Source organism: Physeter macrocephalus, chromosome 16 (assembly GCF_002837175.3).
Source record: "Physeter macrocephalus isolate SW-GA chromosome 16, ASM283717v5, whole genome shotgun sequence".
Classification (NCBI taxonomy): Eukaryota; Metazoa; Chordata; class Mammalia; order Artiodactyla; family Physeteridae; genus Physeter; species Physeter macrocephalus.
In genome coordinates, this window is record NC_041229.1 from 48,921,482 (window position 1) to 48,944,279 (window position 22,798).

General features: G+C 37.5%; 1 protein-coding gene across 11 annotated transcripts in view; it reads left to right on the forward strand.

Annotated features, from left to right (window-relative positions):
- DLG2 (discs large MAGUK scaffold protein 2) overlaps positions 1-22,798 on the forward strand; it is a 2,147,153-nt gene that overhangs the window by 1,505,416 nt on the left and 618,939 nt on the right. For all 11 annotated transcript variants that reach the window (XM_028501170.2, XM_055091363.1, XM_024131657.3 and 8 more), the window contains one exon: positions 19,550-19,674. In XM_028501170.2, coding sequence (XP_028356971.1) covers positions 19,550-19,674 — 125 coding nt within the window. The remainder of the gene's footprint in view (positions 1-19,549; positions 19,675-22,798) is intronic.

Genomic DNA, 22,798 nt, shown 5'->3' on the forward strand with positions numbered 1-22,798 from the left:
TACACTTTAGAACCATAATTCTTTCTCTCTCCTTAGGTAAAATAAATAAATAGTTTTCTCCTTCTTACTAATTAACATGTGAGTGTGCACATGGTGCTGGGTGTTTGGTCTCTGTCTCTCCCACAAGATTATGAGATACCCTTAATTAAATTTAGGGTTAATGCCACCTCATTTTAAGCAATACATCTAAGAACTGCTTTGGTGAAAAGAACAGTAGTTTATTTATGTTCATAGATGCTTTTTAAGCCCTTAATACATGCTTAAAATGAGTTAACATCTCCCAAAATACAGCATTGACACCTTTTATTATTTGCCCTAGTATGATGAAAGTTCAAAGTTAAGCCTCTCGTATGCAGTGGATTTAGAGTTGTGAGCTCATAGGCCACATGACTCCAGGGACAAAATTAAGAACAATTCAGTGAGGAGAGGCATCCCTGGTCATCACTTGATTTATGAGTCTCCAGCTTTATGGGACATTGCAATATCCTCTCCTGAGATGTTCTGTGCGCCCTGAATTCCCAGCGAGAAAATCTGGATTCTCTGGATTCAATTCAATCCAATTCTTTGGATTCAACAATTATATTTACCACTGATTGGCTGTTTTAGTTTGGATAAGTCAACCTCTGTGAGTGTCTACATCTTCAGTGGGAAAATGGGGCTAACAAGCCCTGAGCTGACTATGTCACAGCATTATTTAAAGATATAACATGGAAATTTGTACAAATTATCTTTAAAAATAAGTAAGGGGCAAAAAGTGAGCAGCTAGACAAATATAAATTGTCACAGTTACTGCTGTTGTCTTCTACAACAGTGGCTACAAAGAGAAAGGAGAGGGCTTCCCTGGTGGCGCAGCGGTTGAGAGTCCCCCTGCCGATGCAGGGGACGCGGGTTCGTGCCCCTGTCCGGGAGGGTCCCACATGCTGCGGAGCGGCTGGGCCCGTGAGCCATGGCCGCTGGGCCTGCGCGTCCAGAGCCTGTGCTCCGCAAAGGGAGAGGCCACAACAGTGAGAGGCCCGCGTACCACAAAAAAAAAAAAAAAAAAAAAAAAAGAGGAAGGAGAAACAATATTATTCATAATATTAGCTACCATTTAATGTATACCCACTATTTAACTGATCTATATATTCACTCTTTGATGCATTCCTTGACTCTGTCATGAACGTATAGTGCCCACTATATGCCAAGTAATCAGGGATACGCACCTGTGAACAACACAGGAACACAAAAGCCCTGCAAGGAAGATATTATTAACCCCATTTTACAGGGGAGGAAACTGAGACTCAGATTAAGTAACTTGCATACAATTATAGCTGTGAATCCTATTCATTCATAAAACTTCTTCTGTTAATGAGGGATCCATGAAGTCAGGACTGTGCCTTTTTAGTTCACCCTGTACATCCAGCACGTCACTCATTGCCAAGCAAAGAGTAGATGTTCAATAAATAAATAAATGAGTGAATAAATGGATAAACGAATGAATTAATGAACACGAGTTTGTATGGAGTAGAAGAAAGACATAAGAAACTAGAGGAATGTTTGTAACTTGGAATTCATTGTTTTGCGTGCATTTATAGATACACATTTCCCAGCCAACCACCTGCACCAACACACAGTGACCAAATGTGGGAGTGTAGTTATTTGGAAGACTAGGCACTACATACTAATATAAGGTTATATATTTACTATGCTTTTAAACACAGCTCAGAAATTTTACATTGGCACCTCCATAAATGACTATCTTAGCTTCCTTCTTATGCTTTTAGTTCTATTTTGATGACTGGGCACAATAAAAATTTGCTGAGTGGGTACAAACTGCTGAGCTACTGCAAGCCACTCAGTCTAGATTCTTTGATTAATTTTTAATGAAAGAAGCATATTTTATCTTTGCAGCCCAAGCAATTTAAGGCTCAGTGTCTATCATACAGCATCCTTACCCACTTCTATGGAAGACCTGTCATGTGAGTCTGTCTAGACCACCACTTAATTTAACTGGGCCTTTTTTTCCTTATCTTTAATGTAGAGATACTGATACAAACCTTTCTCAGAGCCACAATGAGGAACAGTTTTAAAAGAATAGACGTTAAATTATTATCTGTATATCACCAGTCACATAATCAAATAATTTCTGTCTTTTCCTTAGGGTTAAGAGAAATGAATGGGGTATCCAAAATTAGCAGCTTTCTTGAGTGATTGAAGTGCTCACTCTATTTCATCATCTGGGGGTACTGTTTACCCATTTTCAAGTTGCATACTGATGTGTGAAATCTGTAACATAGCAAAATTCCTGGCCAGTGGGTAAGGCTTCATAGTTTACAAACAGAAGACAGAATATTAAATAAGTCTGTAGACGTTAGGCACATTTGAGAATTAGTTACTTTTTCAAGGAGTAAAAAAGAATGCACCTTACCGAAAGCCTGGACAATTCTTGCTTTTGTCTTTAGATGAATTGAAATTCATCTAAGGACAAAAGCAAGTTCAGGCATCAAGCCAATTGTCTTCCTACTCCTCTCCTCCCAGCCAAAAAAAAAAACCATAGCAGTTAGTAGAAATTTTGCTGCCTATATACTACTCAAAAAAGGAAACAAATGTTCCAGTACAAAGTCAGTAGGATGCATTTGATACCAGATTCATTCTCTTTTCTTTCATTGCACTTGGATTTATTCATAAACACACCCACACTTTTCAAGAAATGGTCCTTTAGGTTCTAAGTAAGGCCTTGTTAATAGGTAACCTAATAAGATGTTTTAAGCAAAATACAGAAAGATTCGTGTACTGTTCCTGAGCATCTTAAGAAGTAAAATGCTTAGAGGTTTGCTCTGTTTTATAAACTTGATATATGTACTTTTTCGAGCTAGGTAAAAATGGGGCACATTTTAAAAAAAAAAACTTTTTTCTGCTTAACTTTTTTAATATCTCCTGATTTAATCTAGATATGACTAGACAAACAAACACAATCACAAACACAAACACAATCCTGATTTATAGTACAAGTTCAGTATCTTTAAATGAATAAGTGATTGAATAAATGGGAGAATGAATGACTGTTCTAGCCTGAGATTGGGAATCTCTTCTTCATCCAAATGCTGTCCTGTATAATCTGGCTTAAAAAATGGGAACTGTTCACTCTTCACGCCTGCCATGAGAAGTGGTTATGGGAATTCTTTCACCTGTGCAAGAAATTCTGCTAGTGCTTTTAGGGGAAGGCTTCTAAGATGTCTCGAAGTGGCCTTTCAATGGGATATGTATAAATATAAATTCATGAAATTGTATTTCATTGTGGTTTGTGTCTATGTGTTTGTGTGTGTAGGTATATAATATATATTCATGCATATATGAGCATATTTATGTGTTTATATGATGTATAAGTGAAATTTATGTACGTATATATGAATTCATATATACTTATGTGAATTGGGTGGTAGCATCCTAAAACCCTCATCTGCATAGTCTTATCTGCCCCTACTTTGCCATGTAGTTAAAATCTTTGGCCTTATCCTAGGATGAGAGAGCAATAGACCCTTATACAGACATACTACCCACCCAACATTAAGTGCTGTGAAATGGCCGTATTTGGGTAACAAGGTTTTGTCTCTAAAATGCTGTGCTATGCTTTGCTACCAGAGATTTGTGCCCTGACCTTCTAAAGAAGCTTCTGTTTTCAAACCAGCTTTCATTTTTTCTGAGGTTGTCACTTTTGCCATCTGCTGGATGTATCTTCTGGGAGAGAAGGAGCTGCATGCACAAAAACTTTCAAGGAAGCATTATTGCATAATTTGCTTGAGGTCCGAGCCAGTATTCTGGAAGCTGGTTCATCATTTATTGTGATGTGGCAGATATTAGAGGACTTTATAAACACATTGTGCTTTTGAAGTGTATTCCCAAAAGACTGAAAGTGGCAGAATGTGGCAATTCATGTTTATGCCTCAAGGAGAATTATTAACCTGCCTAAAGTACAATGATAGACCAACGCTTTTTTGTCAACTCTACTTACCCTTGGACTTCAGTGTCTGAAAGATATTTTAGGGAATCACAGAAGTAAACAGAAAATATCTTTTTGTTGCCTGAATCATAAAAAGAAAATTTATTTCCATTCCAAAATAGAAGAAAGTAAGTACCCCATATTTCTGCTTCTGCTTCTAAAAGGCTAAGTATAGAACCAAAGAGATTTTTTATATTCTAGTTAAGTACCTTCTAAAAGAAATATATACCTCTCTGTTGCACTCCAATTTAGTTTATTTACTTTACCTTCAGATGTAGAAATGGTCTAGAGTTGATGCTGAGAATTAAATGCTTTATATTGTATTCTTAAATCCTTTGTCAAATATGTGCTCTTTAAAGAAAAATGATATAGGCAGAATTTCACTCCAGTATATGAGAGAAGACTCTAAGAGGACTATAAAGTAGATTTCAAGCCTCATTTTCTTTTAAAGTCTGATTGGATTCTGCCTGTGATTAGGGAATTAAGGGGAAACCATAGAGGTGAATTAGTTCCTTCAGGCTTCTATTGGGCAAACTATTATTCTATTGTACCTCTTGATACAGCAGGAGACTGAACGAGTTTCTTTTTTTTTTCTTCTTCAAAAAGTAAACTGCTTAGTTTTTGGTAACTGGTAGAAGCAAAAATAAATAGAAAGAAACAGATATTTAAATATACTATTTTAAGGAATAACTAAGAAAAAGCCCATAAAGTGCTTAACATAGTAATAATCAATAAAAATAAAGCTCTCATTCATTCATTTATTCAACAAATACTTATTACAGATTTATGATGTGCCCAAAAGTAAAATTAACATGGTTTCTTCCCTATGAATACAACTTTTATAATGTAATCTGATGACTGTTGGCAGCAGAAGCAAGATCAGTGTACACTGGGAGCACGAAAGAAAGCCTATTTAAGCCCAACTAGTGAGTCATATAAGATTCGCAGGACAGATGATGCTTGAGCTGAGTTTAGATAAATGGGAGGGGGGCAGTTGGCATGGAAATGGAAATGTCATGATTGTATTCAAGAGACTATAAGTAGGAGTGGAGAGGAGGAATGGAGGGAGATGGGATGGGACAGAATATGAAGGGCTTTTGTGGGCTGAGCAAAGGTTAAACAGTATCCAAAAGCTAAGAAGAGACATTGTGTTTAGCACATTGTGAGACAGGATCATGAAAGAAGAGTTAATTAAACATGGTCTTGATTCTCAAAAAGCTCTGATAGATTCCGTATATATGTGTTCGCATATCGTATTTGTTTTTCTCTTTCTGACTTACTTCACTCTGTATGACAGACTCCAGGTCCATCCACCTCACTACAAATAACTCAATTTCGTTTCTTTTTATGGCTGAGTAATATTCCATTGTATATATATGCCACATCTTCTTTATCCATTCATCTGTCAATGGACACTTAGGTTGATTCCATGTCCTGGTTATTGTAAATAGTGCTGCAATGAACATTGTGGTACATGACACTTTTTGAATTATGGTTTTCTCAGGGTATAGGCCCAGTAGTGGGATGGCTGGGTCATATTGTAGTTCTAGTTTTATTTTTTTAAGGAACCTCCATACTGTTCTCCATAGTGGCTGTATCAATTTACATTCCCACCAACAGTGCAAGAGGGTTCCCTTTTCTCCACACCCTCTCCAGCATTTATTGTTTGTAGATTTTTTGATGATGGCCATTCTGACTGGTGTGAGGTGATACCTCATTGCAGTTTTGATTTGCATTTGTCTAATGATTAATGATGTTGAGCATCCTTTCATGTGTTTGTTGGCCATCTGTATATCTTCTGTGGAGAAATGTCTATCTAGGTCTTCTGTCCATTTTTTGATTAGTCCATGTTAAGTGCTTTGTAAGAATTGTCTCATAGACTATTTATGACTGCATTTCTTAAGCATTTTGCCCTCAGGACCCCTTTTCGCTCAAAATTATTGAGAACTCCTATATTGTTTATATGTGTTTTATCTGTCAATATATATTGTATTAAAGATGAAAACTGAGCACTTATAAGTATTTATTCATTAATTTATAAGTAACAATAATAAATTCATGACATGCTAACATAAGTAACTTTTTATTAAAAATAACAATATTTTTCAAAGTAAAAAAAGATTATCAAGAAGACTGGCATTATTTTATATTTTTCAAATCTCTTAACTCTGGCTTAATATAATAAATCTGAATTCTCTTATCTTTATCTATATTTAATCTGTTGTGCAAGTTGTTTTAGTCAAAGTAAATGAGGAAAATGTGGTTACTTCACAGATATGAATGCAGAAAGGTGAAATGTTTTCATAATCTTTTCAGGTAATGGTGGGTATTCTTCTTTGATACTACATCAAAACTTGACAAATCGTAGTTTTGTAAAGATTAGTTTCAAGGTAGAATCTGAAACCATATCAATGAACTTTTTGTACTATGTTATAAAAAAATTAATCTATCTATCTTAAGCTTTAAATGGACCTTTTACTCATGTATGGGCTTGTAAAATCATGTATTAGTTAAATGGAAAATAATGGTTTATTGAATTATAGAGATCACCCAAATGTTGACTTATTTCATTATACAATACCAAAAATTCCTATTTGTCAGTATTATGACCCATCCCATCAGAAAAGTCTTTTTTTTTTTTTTTTTTTTTGTGGTACATGGGCCTCCCACCGTTGTGGCCTCTCCCGCTGCAGAGCACAGGCTCCGGATGCACAGGCCCAGCTGCCATGGCTCACGGGCCCAGCCACTTTGCGGCATGTGGGATCCTCCCGGACCGGGGCACGAACCCACGTCCCCTGCATCAGCAGGTGGACTCCCAACCACTGTGCCACCAGGGAAGCCCCAGAAAAGTCTTTTATGTCTTGGGAAACTGTCATGCTCATGGTGGTGGATACTTGAAAACTCAAACTTTACAATTGACAAATACTATCAGCTGTTTCCTTGAAAAAACAAACTCACTTCATCAATTTTCCAGAAAGTTTTTGCCAAATACCCAAGACTGAATAATCGAAGTTTGTATTTCAGTCATTTTTTCTCAAGTAAAAATGACAATCAATGAAAATGTGGTTAGTTTAGCTTGCAACTCAAATGATTGCACTTTTTTTTTCTTGGGAAAACCATATGCAATATACAGAAGTACTTTAGGCATACCTCTCATTTCATCAAACAGAATATTATAATGTTATGGACTCGAAAGTAATGATTTTATAAAATTAATAATCTTCACTGCTTCATCAAAGATAATTCTTAAGTAAAACTGACATTTATTGTTTTTGTTGTGAATGTATGTTTAGTAAAGAATCCAGTGATTACTAGTCCACTTTGGTACCACTGCCTTGTTTTACTCTAAGGCACCAACAGTTTTACCCACCATTGCTTTTGCACCATCAGTGCAAAGGTAAACATGGTGAGAAAGACAAATAATATCTTGTTATTATGAAAACACTTTTGATCTTGAAGACATTTTGAGTACTGCTAGTTTATAACCAACACAAAAGGTGTTATTATTCCTTTTTTTCAGATGAGGAAGCTATACTTCAGAGAACTTAAAAGAATTGTTGAGGATCACAAGCCAAAAAGTGGTAGAGCTAGGATCTAAACACAGCAGGAATGACTCTGGAGCTTGGTTGGTTTCTTAATCCATTCCAAGAGAGTGGTGCTTGATAGGTTATAGCAAGTGCCCATCTCCATCCCTCTTGGCCTAGTCAAGATTGATAGAGATAGGGGTATGGGTTGAAGGTTTGTGAAATCAGAGCCACAGTTAGTTATTCCCGTTACCACTTCAAAGGAAAGTTACTTTTAAGGGACATAAGTTTTTAGTTGTAGGTTGTAACAAATAAGCACCTAGAGTACTGCCAAAAAGTAGTAAAAAGAAAGAATAAGTGTAAACTGCCAGAAAAAGAGAAAAAAAAAACTCTAGGAATCAGCCTTTTTAAAAAATCCTCATGGTTCAGTAAAGAGTGAAAAGATTGTTTTGTTCAAAGGTTGGTGGTTTTCAAAGATTTGGAATAGAATAGAGAAGAAGATCTAAATTGATGATATGAGAGAAATTGGGAAAAATTATACTTTTGAAATACAGTGAATCAACAGAAATGGTGTATAAAGTGATCATTCCCAGACACTGGGATTTTGCAGTATCCTGGGCAATAGGAAATGAGGAAATTAGCTAGGGTAGAGGAAGTGGGAATAGAAATAAGAGGATGAAAACAAGAGGTACTCAATAGATAGAATGAAAAAAACTTAGCAAATGATGGAGAGAAGGCCTAGGGAGAGGAAGAGCCAAAGATAAATTTGAACTGTCATGCCACCCACCACCCTGTTCCCATGTATATGGCACATCTCCCCAACTAGATTTAAGCTCCTTCAGAAATAGAACGACGTCTTTTATTTTCTTTTGTTCACAGAATTTGATACAATGTTGATCACATAGTAGGTACTCAAACAAATAAATATAGAATTAATTAGGTGATTTAACCTTTAGCCCTCTTATATTAAAATCAAGTAACCCCCCCTTTATCCCCTTCACCTGACCTTTCCTTATTAGCTATTCATACAAATTATTTAGAGTATTCTTCAGGATTTTTTAAAAATTTTTATTGAAATACAGTTGATTTACAATGTTATGTTAGTTTCAGGTGTACAGCAAAGTGATTCAGTTTTATATATATATATATTCTTGTTTTTACATTCTCTTCCATTATAGGTTATTACAAGATATTTAGTATAGTTCCCTGTGCTGTACAGTAGGTCCTTGTTGGTTATCTATTTTATATATATTATCTTCAGTTTATTTTAACTCAGCAAACATTTACTGAACATTTGCTCTTACCAGGAATTGGATTGCAAATATAGTGTATCCCCTGTCCTCCAGATGCTAAGAATCTGGAGGAAGAGGGACACATATACAAATAACTTTGTGGTCTTAATCACATTATGAATGAAATTGTGTGGAATCACAGAAGAAAGGGCAATCATGTATGCCTGAGCAGTTGGAGAAAACATCGCAGATAGCATTTGAGGTAAATTTTGGTGTCTGAACAGGAATTCAACAAGAGAAGAAGTATTTCAGGCAGAAGAAGCCCTTCAATTTAGTTCATGCAAGAATGCATTCAGTTCTTTTCATGCATAGGTACTACATGATTCGGGCACAGAAAATGTATAACTCAGTTTTGATGCTTTGGATTGATGCTCACAATAGAATAGGGAAGATAAGCAAGTAAACAATACAATACAATGTGCTGCGTATAATAGTAAAGTTGTGAACCAAGCACAAAATAATATAGAGAAGAAAATGAAGGAGAAAGTGAGGATCTACTCTGGGTCAGGCATTTTTTCTCTACATGCTACCAAGGGACGTATAAAGCTACACAGAAGAAAATACAACTTAGTCAAATAGTGAGCAAGTTACAAAATGCTGATACTTAGATCATATCTCTGGCTTGGGGACATATTTTCTTTGGTCTTCACAATGTTGCACTGTGTGGCAGTCATGGAATGTGCCTCTCAAACTGCCAGTTACAGGGAGCATAGTTGACTAAGAACTATATATTTCAATTTAATAATTTTCCAACATTTGAAAATTGGTATTTTACTTAAGAAAATTTGATTCCTAGCTTCCCTCAGCGGGGGAAAACAATCTCCCAACATTAGGCCCTGATTCTAGGGTGCCCACCATCCATAAGAGCTGAATAGTACCTCTTCCCTTTAGATGAGATATATGCTTGATCCCCACTCTTCCCTATTTTATTCCCAACACGAAGACCAGTTGCCATTTAACCACACTCTTGCTGTGTTGTTTTACCTCTCCTGGGTCCATTTTGCCATCCTATATGTCTTGTCTGCCTTCATTGTCATTTGAGTTTGATATCTGTTATTTTGATCACATTCTGCCATGAGAAGGATAGAGTGAAGTGACACAGGCCCAGAAGCCACAGGATCAATGAGGAGAACTAATGAAGTTCTAAGCCGGGCAGTGATAAATGAAGTTGAGAGGAGCTGGATGGATTTGAGGGATCTTTCAAAGAGAGAATTGACAAGTCATGATGTTTAATAAAATGCGGGGACTGGTAGGCAGGTAGGAGTCAAGGATGGCTATCAGATTCCTTGATGTGGTAACTGAGTATTTCATACGCTTCCCCATTTCCTTCTTATTTTCTATATATAAACTGTCCTAAACAGATATATACTTTAATCCTTCATATGCCAGGAAGTTTTCAGAAAACACAAGAAGAGATGTCATTGGAAATAGAAGGCTTAATGGGCATGCAGGAGAGGGACTCCATTGTTAACAGCTTACATTGAAAAAATGATCAAGACGTTAAGAGACTATGGAGGTAGCTGTTGAGAAGTATATATTAGCTTCTGGTGGCATTCAGTTAAATACTGTTGCAGGGTACAAGATAGATGTTACTTAAACATTTTGCAGTTGGAGTGTCATTGACAATGTCCTAAATCAGATCTTAAGAACTCACAGCTCAAACACTATATTGGATCCCAAATTATTCTTCTTGCTTTCTGACTCAATCCATAAAGCCTATTCTTAATTCATCCTATACAAAGTCTTTGAATTAATTGTAGTAAAATGCCACATTTATCGTGTCATGCCTTGTGAAGAAAACCTAGTTTCTCCAGGAACCTCTACTCCTAGGTCTGGTGTTCAGAAAACTTTCATGTACACCCTCAAGGAGATGTTATGGGGGTTTGGCACATCTTGTTCCTCTACTTGGAACCCTTTCAACTGCCACACTACCTCACATCCTAGTCCTCTTCTCATCTTTACCCTGGGTCTTTCCTCACTCTCACTGAACAATTTTGGCCCTTTTCTCTTCTTTTGTCTATTTTGTCTCTTTCTTTCTTCCAAGGAAACTTCAGTGTCGGCTACAACTCTGACTTGCCCATCACTTTAATACAGTCACATGATTTGACATTTATGCCCTCCCATGACTATCAATGAGTGTTGCTCCATCTCTGAAATCTTGAACCCTAAAATCCCATCGTGTCCACAGCTTGCCACCCTCTCTTCTGTTCCCAGTTCCCCATAAATCCATCATTTGACCTTGTTATGACCTCAGTCTATCTATCCAGTCTCTGAGCATCCTCCTTGCTTCTCTTCCTTTCCTATCCTTTGTGATTTATATACTCATTCCTTTGAGAGTCAACCACATTTGCTTTTCAAACCTCAGCCCTAAGGCAATCAAACCTTCCCTTTTTGCTGTTCAAGATTACTAAACTCTGTGGGAGAAAATCTCATAATCACACTGACGATGTCCCACCTCAGTGCTGCTCACCAGACACCTACCGATCCCAACGTGTCTCTCTTGCCTCACAGCTGCAATTCCAACCCTTTACTGCTTTACTTAAGTCTCCACATTCATTCTAGACTTTTCCCTCTAATGTCCTGACATCTAAATATATAGAGCAAAGACATGTCATCAGTCAAGAACTCCTTCGGTTTCCTTCTCCTCTATCTTAAAAGGACCCTATAACTTCTTCCCCCTGAAAATAACACTATAATTTTATCTAAAGGGTGAGACAAAATGGACTTGGTAAAGGAGAAAAGGTATCCCTCTCCCAAGCCAAGGCTGAGTTATGCTATCTCAAAGCAAAGTTTCCTTTGTTCTTTTGCTAGACAGGTTTTACAAATGTAATGTGTGTGTGTTTAAAATTTATAAGGAAAAATTAATGATGGACTTGCTCAAAATGACAAAAGAAAAAAAGGTCTATAATTCTGATATCTATGAGCAATATTAACATGTCAGTGAACATACTTCCAAATTTTTTCTATGCATATATATTACAAAGCGAAATCAAAGTTTAAATCCTATATTGTTTTCTATTTTCTTTATCTAAAGATGTACTGTAGGGCTTCCCTGGTGGCGCAGTGGTTGCGCGTCCGCCTGCCGATGCAGGGGAACTGGGTTCGCGCCCCGGTCTGGGAGGATCCCACATGCCGCGGAGCGGCTGGGCCCGTGAGCCATGGCCGCTGAGCCTGCGAGTCCGGAGCCTGTGCTCCGCAACGGGAGAGGCCACAACAGAGGGAGGCCCGCATACCACAAAAAAAAAAAAAAAAAAAAAGATGTACTGTAAAGATCTTTTCATCTCATGATACCATTGTATTCCTTGGTATGGCTATAGCACATGTATTTAGCCAGTACCTATGGTAGGATTCAGAGAATCTGGACTCTAGACCCTCTTCTCACTCCTCCTTTGTCAAGATTTGTTTCCCACGCACTCTCCTTCTCGCCTGTACCTTCAGTCTCCCTTTCCATGGGCTTCTTCCCCCTAGCCACAGATATGCTGAGTCCCCTCCCTGCCATCCTCTAAAATCTTTCTACTACCCTGCCTCCTTCTCATCAGATACTACCATGTATCCCCCCTAAGAACAGAACTCTTTCACAGAAACAGGAATCTGCCTTCACTATGTCACCCATTTCCTCCTCATAAATTTTTTGGTCTACTCTAATCTGGCATTCTCTGTCCACCTGTTTGTTGAAACTGCTTCCTCTCCGCCATCGCCTTAAAACTCTTTCCCCTAAACAGTTACCAATCCCCGAATGCAGATCTCCTGATGGCTCCTCTACTCAGCAGCTTCCAAAAAAACACAGTTTAATAAAGCAAACTTTGGGACATCCTAAATGTAACTCCTAGAAGTTGTAACTGAGTGAAAACAGGCATCTCTTATTCCAGGGCTAAGACCTTTAGCCAAAGATACATGGATTGTTAGCATGTTAAGAAGAAAAAAACAAAAAAGGAAAATTTGAGGGGGAAAATGTTTTGTTGTTGTTAATCGTAAGCAACAGTAGTTAGGAATGTCTGTGTTACATTCATATGTTTATACCCTAATAAGGGGCCTGGGGCCATTCATCTTTTAATATTGCAGTATGTTGTAGAAAGTGGATGAGAGAAAGACTTTGAATGATTTTCAACAGGTAATAACTATGAAAAATATATCTTTTTATTCTCTGTGCCATTCTAGATTTACTGCCTAAAATAAAATTACTTTCAGGAAAACTTAGAAGATTATTTGCCAGCTAATAGACCTTTCTATCAAGTGATGTTTTTATCCTGGCATATAGCCTACAGAATTCTTTAATATGTTATTATCTGTTTTAACTTTTAAAAAAATCTTTATTCTACCTACTTATATTGATCACCATTCTATTGTATTTGTTGATCAATTGTCAAGTTGTGCACTAGTAATGTTCAATCTCAGTGCATGTCAGAAATTTTCAGATGGGAGACTAAGGTATAATTATATACTTGAAAATAACATATATATTATATTGTAGTATAAATTATAGTAAATAAAAATAAATGTCTTGCTGGAGCAGATATGCAGACAATAGGCTTGTTTGACATTCTTGGCAGGGAGTGAAAGGAACATATAAATCCTGCTGAAATGAGGGGAATGCACCGAAATCTTGGGGTTGGTTACAGGATATACAAAAATTCAATGTATAGGGCTTCCCTGGTGGCGCAGTGGTTGAGAGTCTGCCTGCTGGCGGAGCGACTGGGCCCGTGGGCCATGGCCGCTGGGCCTGCGCTTCCGGAGCCTGTGCTCCGCAACGGGAGAGGCCACAGCAGTGAGAGGCCCGCATACCACAAAAAAAAAAAAAAAAAAAAAAAAAAAAAATTCAATGTATCAAAACAGGCCATAGGTGTTGAAAGTTTAAAAAATAGTGTTTGAGTCTTCCCTTATCTAGCTTTTATTTATTTACCCAACAATTCTCAATACTACATACCTAACCATCCCTTCTTCCATATTTAGAATGTGTAACTAAATTATCTTTACCAAGCGAAATAACATATAGTAAAATTGTAGGTTAAAATTCATCAACAAATACTTGTTGGATGAATAAATGAAGGTATGAATGAAAGAATACATTGTCTAACTTCTATTTGCCTTTATTGTCCTCATGTTTGTAAGGACCCGGTTAACAGTGCTGTGTCAAACCAAAGGAAGTGAACTAACATTGACTGACCATCACCCATGTGCCAGGATCTATGCTCTGCTAGTACATATGTCATTTACTTTAATCTTTCTAACAATTCTGTGAAGTAGTTACTGTTACATACATTTTACAGAGAAGGAAACGAGACTCAAAGTTAAGAAAGGTACCTAATGTCAAACATCCAGGTAGGGCAAAGCTGATACTCAAACCCAGGTCTGAATGGTCCAAGTACATGCTTTTCCATTACAAATTTTTTGAATTTTTTTATGATACTGATAGGAGTGGTTTAGACTCTTTTCAAAAAAAAATTTAATGGTTTATTATTGCTATTGTTTTTATTATTTCCTTACCATCAAATTATTTGTTTAACCCAGAAGAGGCAGTATGATGTAACAGGGAAAAAATTAGTATTTGGAGCCTAAAAAATCCTGTTTGAATCTGAATTCCACTATTTTCTTACTTTCTGTCTTTATGTAAGTTACTTCACTCTTCTCAGCCTCAGGGTTTTTCTTTTGTTTTTATTTGTTTTTGTGTTTTGTTTTTTAATATATAAAAAGGGGAAAATACTGTCTACCAGATAGAGGATTGTAAGAAGCCTAGCTCAGTGTTTAGCATAAAAAGAAAAATGCAATAAACATTAGTTCCCTTGAGGACATTTTTAGTATTTTACTAAGAGCTTTATAACTTAAAAAAAGTCTCCCTTTTAGGTAGTTTGAATTATTACTTAATATTATAATAATAGTAATTATTATAGTTTTACTATTACTAATTAGTAAGTAATAATGTTCTTACTAAAAACAAGTCATTTTTAATATTTTAGTGGTGATCATACTTTAATTAAAATTTCATACACTTTTTATTCCTCTCACATTTGTATAATGAACATTTTCTATTGTCATTAAATATCACCACAGTTTTAATGGCTCCAAAATAGTCCCACATTCAAATAGACATACCACAGTATTTTTAACCATTTCTCCATTGTTTGGATGTTTCCGGTTACCAGTTGTTTTCTGTTTTGTTTTGTTTTTAGGAGGAGAAGCATGATACTGCCACAAAGCTTTGAACATAAATCATTGTACACATCTCTGGTTATTTCTTTAGGATAAATTCCTAGAATTGAATTACCAGATTAAATAGTATTTTAAAGTAGGAACTTCTGACAATCAAAGAAATTCTTTGTCAGTAGGACATTCTAAAAATATATATGATTATGATATCACTTTATTTTCCTCTTCTTTTTTACAATCCCATTTTGGGGGTAATTTTCTGTTAGAGAAAAATTTTTTAATGAAAGAGGAGTTTCTGAGGATATTGTATTTATATTTGCAACCATCAATTAAATGGGAAATTGTCTTCTTTTTGCTAATTATTTTTTCTTTCTGAGAGGAGATAGAGTGTAGTACATGAAAGAGAAAGTACAACTTGGCTAGACAATAGGCTTGTTCTCCTGGGGGAGACTCAGCCAATGTGGAGGACTGGGAACCAGGAGAAAGAATGGTTCCTGCCAGCCACATTCTCAGGTGTGGAATCTGCCCAACTGCAAGGAAACAGCGTCCCACCTGGAACTCTATACAGAGGCTGCCCTCACCAGCATGGCACCTTGCAGTTTCCATTGACTGTGTCATGTACCAACACTCATTTAATTGGTCACAGTTTTCAGGATCTAAGGGTGTCATCCAGGGATCTGCCTGTTCACATGGAAAGATGGGTGCTCAGAGAGAGAGGTTCTGGGGTCTGCCCTTGCGGCTGGCTGGCTCTGGGACAGTTGTCAGGGGACTGGAGAGATTCAGCCGTGGAGAAGAGCAGGCAGTAATTTCACTGCTGCTTTTTATCTCTCCCTCTCCACTGAATGCTGCTGCTGGTAGCAAAGGCCTGAAAGGGATGGCTGGGAGATAATAATAAGGGAAGAAGAGAAAGCACTTTAAATAATTTCCTTAGCTGAATTCAGATGAGCCTCTTCTAAGGAACCATGGCGACTGGGTAGGCCCAACTTGCAGACTGGTTTTAACTGAAATACAAAAGCTTTTGGGAATCTTTGGGACTGGAAACACAGGTCCAGTTATACTCTGTCTCTACCTACCTCTTTTTTTTTTTTGGCCGTGCTGCCTGGCTTGCAGCTTAGTTCCTCAACCAGGGTTTGAACCTTGGCCCCTGGCAGTGAAAGCGCAGAGTCCTAACCACTGGACTGCCAGAGAATTCTACCTACCTCTTTTCATTGTGGATTCTCTGATTCATTCATTCCTTTTTCATTCCTTCCTTTCCTCAGAGTGGATTTGAGGGCAGGGGCATGTATGTTAGTAAATTCCAGAGCCACCATATTCTCCATATGAGAGTCAATTCTAAAAACGATGGTTACATACTGCTAGGTTGTCAGCAAAGCTGTTGCTTCAAAGGTCTGTGAATTCATACAATAAGTTTTAAAAAATACAGCAGTGACCTACATCCCCCTCTAAAGTTTCCTATAGCATTCCCTTTTCTTCTGCTGGCAAGAACCGTTTTCCTGCAAATCTAGCCAGAGATCCAGAAGAATCCTTTGAAGTCATCCAGTTTAACTTCTCAGTAGATGTTTGGATCCCTCATGTTCAGTGTCTAGCCAAGCTGGCCATTGAGTGAAGGATCCTCCCTTCCTTGCAAAGCAGCCTATTCCCAATTTGAACAGCTCTTGTCTCATCATTCATCCTTCAGCTAAGTCACAATTTGAATTTCTGGGCTTTCCATTTTTATTCTTGGAGCCACACAGAACAACATGGCTTCTACTTCTGTATTATATTCCTTAACACATTGTGAACTTTTGTTGTGTCCTTTCTGAGTCTTCCCTTTATAACTTGAATATTCTCAATAAATTGGTCTGTTCATTCATTCATCAAATATTTAATGAACAATACTATGTGCCACACAAGGCACCAAGAAACAAAGATGAATATTGTACAGTTCCTGCCTACTATAAGGTCAGTTTGAAGGGAAGATAGACTCATAAATATATAATGTCAAAATAATACAGTATATGACATAGCTAAGCAGAGAAATTTACAAAAACTCGAAAGAGGAGTGACTTACCCAATGAAGAGGAGTTGCGGTGGTCATTTAATATTTCCTGGAGCAGATGCCATCTAAACCATCAAGGGGGAAGGTGGGAGATTTCTTGTAGAGAATGCAGCATGAGTAAAGGCCAAGAGATGAGCTATCATGTATACTGTGCAGGAAAGAGACAACAGTTCAGTTCAGTGTTCCTGGGGGCTAAAGTATGAAGCTAGAAATAAAGGAGACAGGGTTAAGAGCTGGAGCATGAATATTTTTCTCAAATGACATAGTATTCAGTGCCCTCTCCAAAAATTTTGATATTATCAGGAGAAATCATTGGAATATCTCCCCATCTCTGCTTGCCTCCTTCCCTACCCCTATTAATGAAGAAATTGTTATCCCTGAGGTGTCAGCTCTGGTAAGACCAATATACTCTAGTTGATGTTTCTGGAGCTAACCCAAATTACATTGAAAATACTCATCTTCCCATCGTTTCCTTCTAAAACCCAAGATCTTATTCTATAAGTTTCTGCTGCCTCATAAGTCACCTAAATACCGTCTTGGTGGCTATAGACCTGACACTGTAGTTGAGGTTATACAGTGAAAATGTACTGATCACCAAACACCAAACTATCACTGTCTTTTCTGCTCTGCCTTGAACTCCATGAAGGCAGAAATCACCTGGTCTTAATCCCTAAAGCCTTAGCTTCAAGACAGTCATGTAGAAGATATTCATATAACACCAATGCAGTCATCTAGTGTCAATAGGTAATTAAAACCAAAAATGGATTCACATACATTCTGCTCTGAAGAACCTAATGATCAAGGCACATCTCATCCAATTTTCCTTCTTGCTTTCTTCATTCTAGCCTCATCGTCTGTTTCTTGGACCTGGCATACCCATTCTTACTTCAGGGATTTTACATATGTTCTTCCCTCTGCCTGGAACATTCTGTCCTCCTCTCCAACTCCCACCCTGACCCACTTAAAGTAACTAAGTGCTCTTCACCTTCAGGAAAAGTCCCTATGTGTGGCTTTCCTGTCAGCCACTCTTACACTCTGCACTTGCCTTTCGTATACCTCATAAACTGAAAGATTCACTGCTGTAGCTCCAGGGCTTAGTCCAGTGCCAGGCACAAAGCTGGTGTTTAATAAATATTAAATAAGTTCATTATTTGACTACTGCTGGTGTTTAATAAATATTAAATAAATTCATTATTTGACTACTGCTAAGTAATATCTCTGTTCAAAGAACACTGGAATTTTTCAAAGAAAACAGAATTAGAAGTCAGAAGTACAAAGACGAGATTTTAGTGGCTGTGGTTGAATTATTAACTTCAATCTTTCAACGTATAATTGTGAAAACAACCCTCTGAAATTCAGTTTTATTAATTCAGTCAATAAAAATTGCTAAGCATTACCTTGACATTTGCAGTGGTAGTATATCTGTCAAGTTATACTTGATCTTATCTTAACATTGAACTTTTCTGACTGAGTGCCCTAATTAATTTTTCTGGATTAACTACTAAATTCTTATTCCTCATCTTTTTACCCAAGAGCAAAATTTAATCAATGATCATAAATTTAGTAAGCTATATTTGTTGTAAGAGTATATAGAGAAATTAAATATCCAGTGACAAGGGACTGGTTAAATAAATGACCTGGGTGAAATATTATTTAGTCATTTAAATGGATAATTATAAAGACTATCTAGCTGTATGGAAATGGCTTAAAATATAATGTGAAATAGAAAAAAAATAGAATATAGTATGGAAACATAATGTAGCCATGGAGATGCAGATTTAAAAAGCATATGAAAATAAAAAATAAGTAAGACGGTTTGTGAATTTGGGAGAGATGTTTAATTATGTATTACATACAAATTTTAGAGGGCTATATGTACATTGGATGTCAATTACTATAGTCTACTGGAGTAAGTATGAAAGCTATATTAGAGTATAAACTATTCAAATTTACTTGCTGCAACAATAATGCATTGCTTGTCTGTATCTACAGCAAATTAAAACCTGTTTATTACTGAAAAGTGTCTCACATTTGCTATGACTCTAGAAGAGGTCCCTGCCTTCTGAAGTCAAAGTTCCTTATTATTAGGAAAACACGTTTCTTTGCTGGATAAATAGTATTAGAGCAACAATACCAGAAATAGCAGAATGAAAACACCTAAATTTCACTACTCTATCAAATCAAATGTTTTTCATGTGACTTGTTTCCTTCCATTCTTTTTCGTATGTGTGTATAATTTTTACAATGGACACTAATGATTTTTTACATTTTCTCATATTACACAGTTTGTAAGCTTTTATTTCCTACTTCATAATGATCATTTTAATTGCTAATAAAGGAAGCATTTCTTAGAAACAAAAATATAAGGCCCTTGAATTCTTGCAATGCAGGGACAAACCTGAGTGTTGTTTCTGACCTTCCTTTGTCTGCTGACAGTGCACTTTATAGCTTTGCATACAAGGCTGTTATCACCTGATTTCCATTTGAGTAGTAAGATGATAATGCAGAGTACAAGGGGAACTAGGTTTAGGTGACAGCCACATCATTTAATGTCCGCTTATTGTTTCTACAGGGGAATTCTGGCCTGGGATTCAGTATTGCTGGAGGGACAGATAATCCCCACATTGGAGATGACCCTGGCATATTTATTACGAAGATTATACCTGGAGGTGCTGCAGCAGAGGATGGCAGACTCAGGTAAAGATCTGAAATGTTAGAATTATTTGGAAAGTAAATCTGCCACATCAATGAGACGTACTTGTGCCTTTCGAGAGTAATAATTCTCCAAAAGTTCTGTACTTGAAAGAGAAGACTGTCAAAGCAAGCTTTCAGTAATGACTTTCCAGATCTCTTATTACTTATTGAATTTCAGCTAGTATTTAATTTGTGTTTGTTGATGGCTACCACATTCAACATTGAGCCAGGCAGTGTGAGGAAGGGATACAGATGTATCTTTTGTTCCATGAGGCCTTCAGTCTGATTGGAAAGAAGAATACTATGAGCTGATGAGCAAAGAATAAAATGTATAGAGAACAATATATTGTAACTATCATAGTGTTAGCAAAGAAATTCCATGTTATGCACCTTGTGTGTGTTCTTGGATTTGGCAACCATTTATAAGGGCTTTCTGTAGGAGTTTGGATGGAAAGAGTCTGAAAAGCTATTCTGTAAGAAGATTCCAGTCTGAGTCTTAAAAAAATAATTTATTAACCCCACAAACCTGAATGAGAACACAGAGGGAGAAGAAGCAAGTGGTCCCAGGAAAGAAGGAAATCACGTATCTTGGTTGAAAAATACTAGGTGAGGTTCTGTAGCTGGAGTAGAGCCAGATCTTGCTCAGGATAGAATAGTGGTGGCTTGAGCCAGGGACCCTCTCTTTAAAGAACTAAAGATTATTTGGCAAAATAAAAGAGTCACCCACATGGGGCTCTTGGTAAATAATATAAAATTCTATCAGATATCAAAACACTAGCTAGGGACTTCCCTGGTGGCGCAGTGGTTAAGAATCCGCCTGCCAACGCAGGGAACACAGGTTTGAGCCCTCCACCGGGAAGATCCCACATGCCGCGGAGCAACTAAGCCCGTGCGCCACAACTACTGAGCCTGTGCTCTAGAGCCTGCGAACCACAACTACTGAGCCCACGTGCCACAACTACTGAAGCCCGCGCACCTAGAGTCCGTGCTCCACAACAAGAGAAGCCACCGCAATGAGAAGTCCGTGCACCGCAATGAAGAGTAACCCCCGCTCGCCGCAACTAGAGAAAGCCCGTGCGCAGCAACGAAGACCCAACACAGCCAAACATGAATAAATAAATAAATAAAACACTAGCTAAAGGAATTGTAGATTGAACAATTAGGAGAGATTTCCTTGGGGAGAAAAGCATGTCCCAATGTTATTTTAGCACCTCTACTAGATTGTAAATCTCCTCAGGCCAAGCAGTTATATTATAGATGTGAATCCATAAATTCTTGCTGAATGAATGAGAGAGTCTTTGAATGAATGAATGAATGAGTAAATAAAATGAGAAGAGAAAGGAGGGTAAATTAATGAGTAGGGAGAGAGGGTAGCACAGGCCAAGGCCTGTAGGTAAGAATGGTTTTAGCTTGCATGGAGCCACACTGAAAACTGTGACGTAAGTGACAGAAATGTAAGCTTTGTAGCCCTGCCCTTCCTCAGTCTGCTTTTTTAAGCATAAAGAAGCTAGCTTACTGTTTTTTTATAAAGCAGCCAAGGACACTTTTTCCCTATCCAACTGTTCTGATGCAGTGATTACTTTTGACAGCCGCATCTTTGCAGCTTGTGGAGGAAAATCACGCTTTTCTTTCAGGTACATCGGCATCCCCTATCAACAAGAAAAGAAATGAGTGACGCTCCCACAGGAGACACATGCTTTTTGAATAGAATTTTCAGGCTGAATTGACTAAATTAATTTCTGGGTGAGGGAATGTCCATGCTGCAGAGTGAGAGATTAGAACTAGATGCTGTGTAATTCTAGGACTCATGGTGGGGATAGTGATTGCTAATACTGGACCCTGGAAAGGCTCCATTTTAAAAGTTTAGAAATAAAGTTGTTAAAGGAAACTTCAGAAAACTGGGCCACAATCATTATTTCATACCACTGTTTACCTAGAAGTAGGGGAACTTTCGCCTCAGCCAAACTTTGGCCCTTAGCTTCAGATAAAATAAACTTCATGTTACGTGCTTATTCTACAATTAAGAAAGAAAAATGCATCTCTTAGAGTACCACCACTCTTTGCTCATGCCTAGGGAGATAAAAGGAAGTTCTGCTGTGTTGGGAGCGTCATTCAATAGTTGTAAAGAGGATAATCATAATGACAGCTAACATTTATTGAGCTTTCATCATGTGTGGAGCATTGGGCTAAGATAGATAGGTAGGTAGGTAGATAGGTTGGTAGGTGGGTGGATGGTTGGATGGATGGATACATTGATTGATTGACAGATAGGTTGATAATATAAATAGAGATGTAGGTACACACAGACACACACAGACACACAATCTTCTATACACTTACCACAGCCATATGAGGCAGGTACAGTTATTATGGCCATAATAATATGGACTCAGGAAATTAAGAATTAAATATTTTAAGAAGATCACCCATCTAACTTTGAATACATTCCAAAATCGAGTCCTGTATATCACTTAAGTACTCTCTAAACTCTAATTCAATAGGAGAATCCCCTACCTCATGTGGTCCTGGCCTAAAAATTCCCAAAGATAAAGTTTTTCACAATGGTAATGGGCAACTCTGAACAATTCCAAAGTTTGCTATTTTTCTACTGATCCACAGTTGTTTTTATTATGAACTCTACCCACTGGTCTTTGTTCTGGCTTCCTGGAGCCAGGACCGTGGCCTATGACTGTGTATGTGAATTTTGCCTGGTGAGGTTGTGCAGTGAATGACCTGAAAAGCTCTGAACAATGGTCCTAACAGGAGCAACCCTATACCAACTCCCCAATCCACATCACAGCCTTGTGCCTATGTGAAGACAGCTCTGGTGTGGGTCTCCAGTTCTTTGTGATAGGTCCTTGCTACTACCACTGAGACTGTTCCCACCTTACTTCTTCCTGCCATGAACTTGAATGGTTTGGGGACATCTAACAGTTCAAGAATAACACTCAGTTGAAAATCTGGCAGCGTGACATTAAGATAGATTTCAGAATTTAGCAATTTATCTGGTTCAAAGCCTACATTTTACAGATGGGAAAGCTGAGGCTCAGTCGAGTGATTTATCCTGAGGCATAAATCATTTGGGGGGTCTGTTTTAACTAGACTCCAAATGTCTTTTTTTTTAACT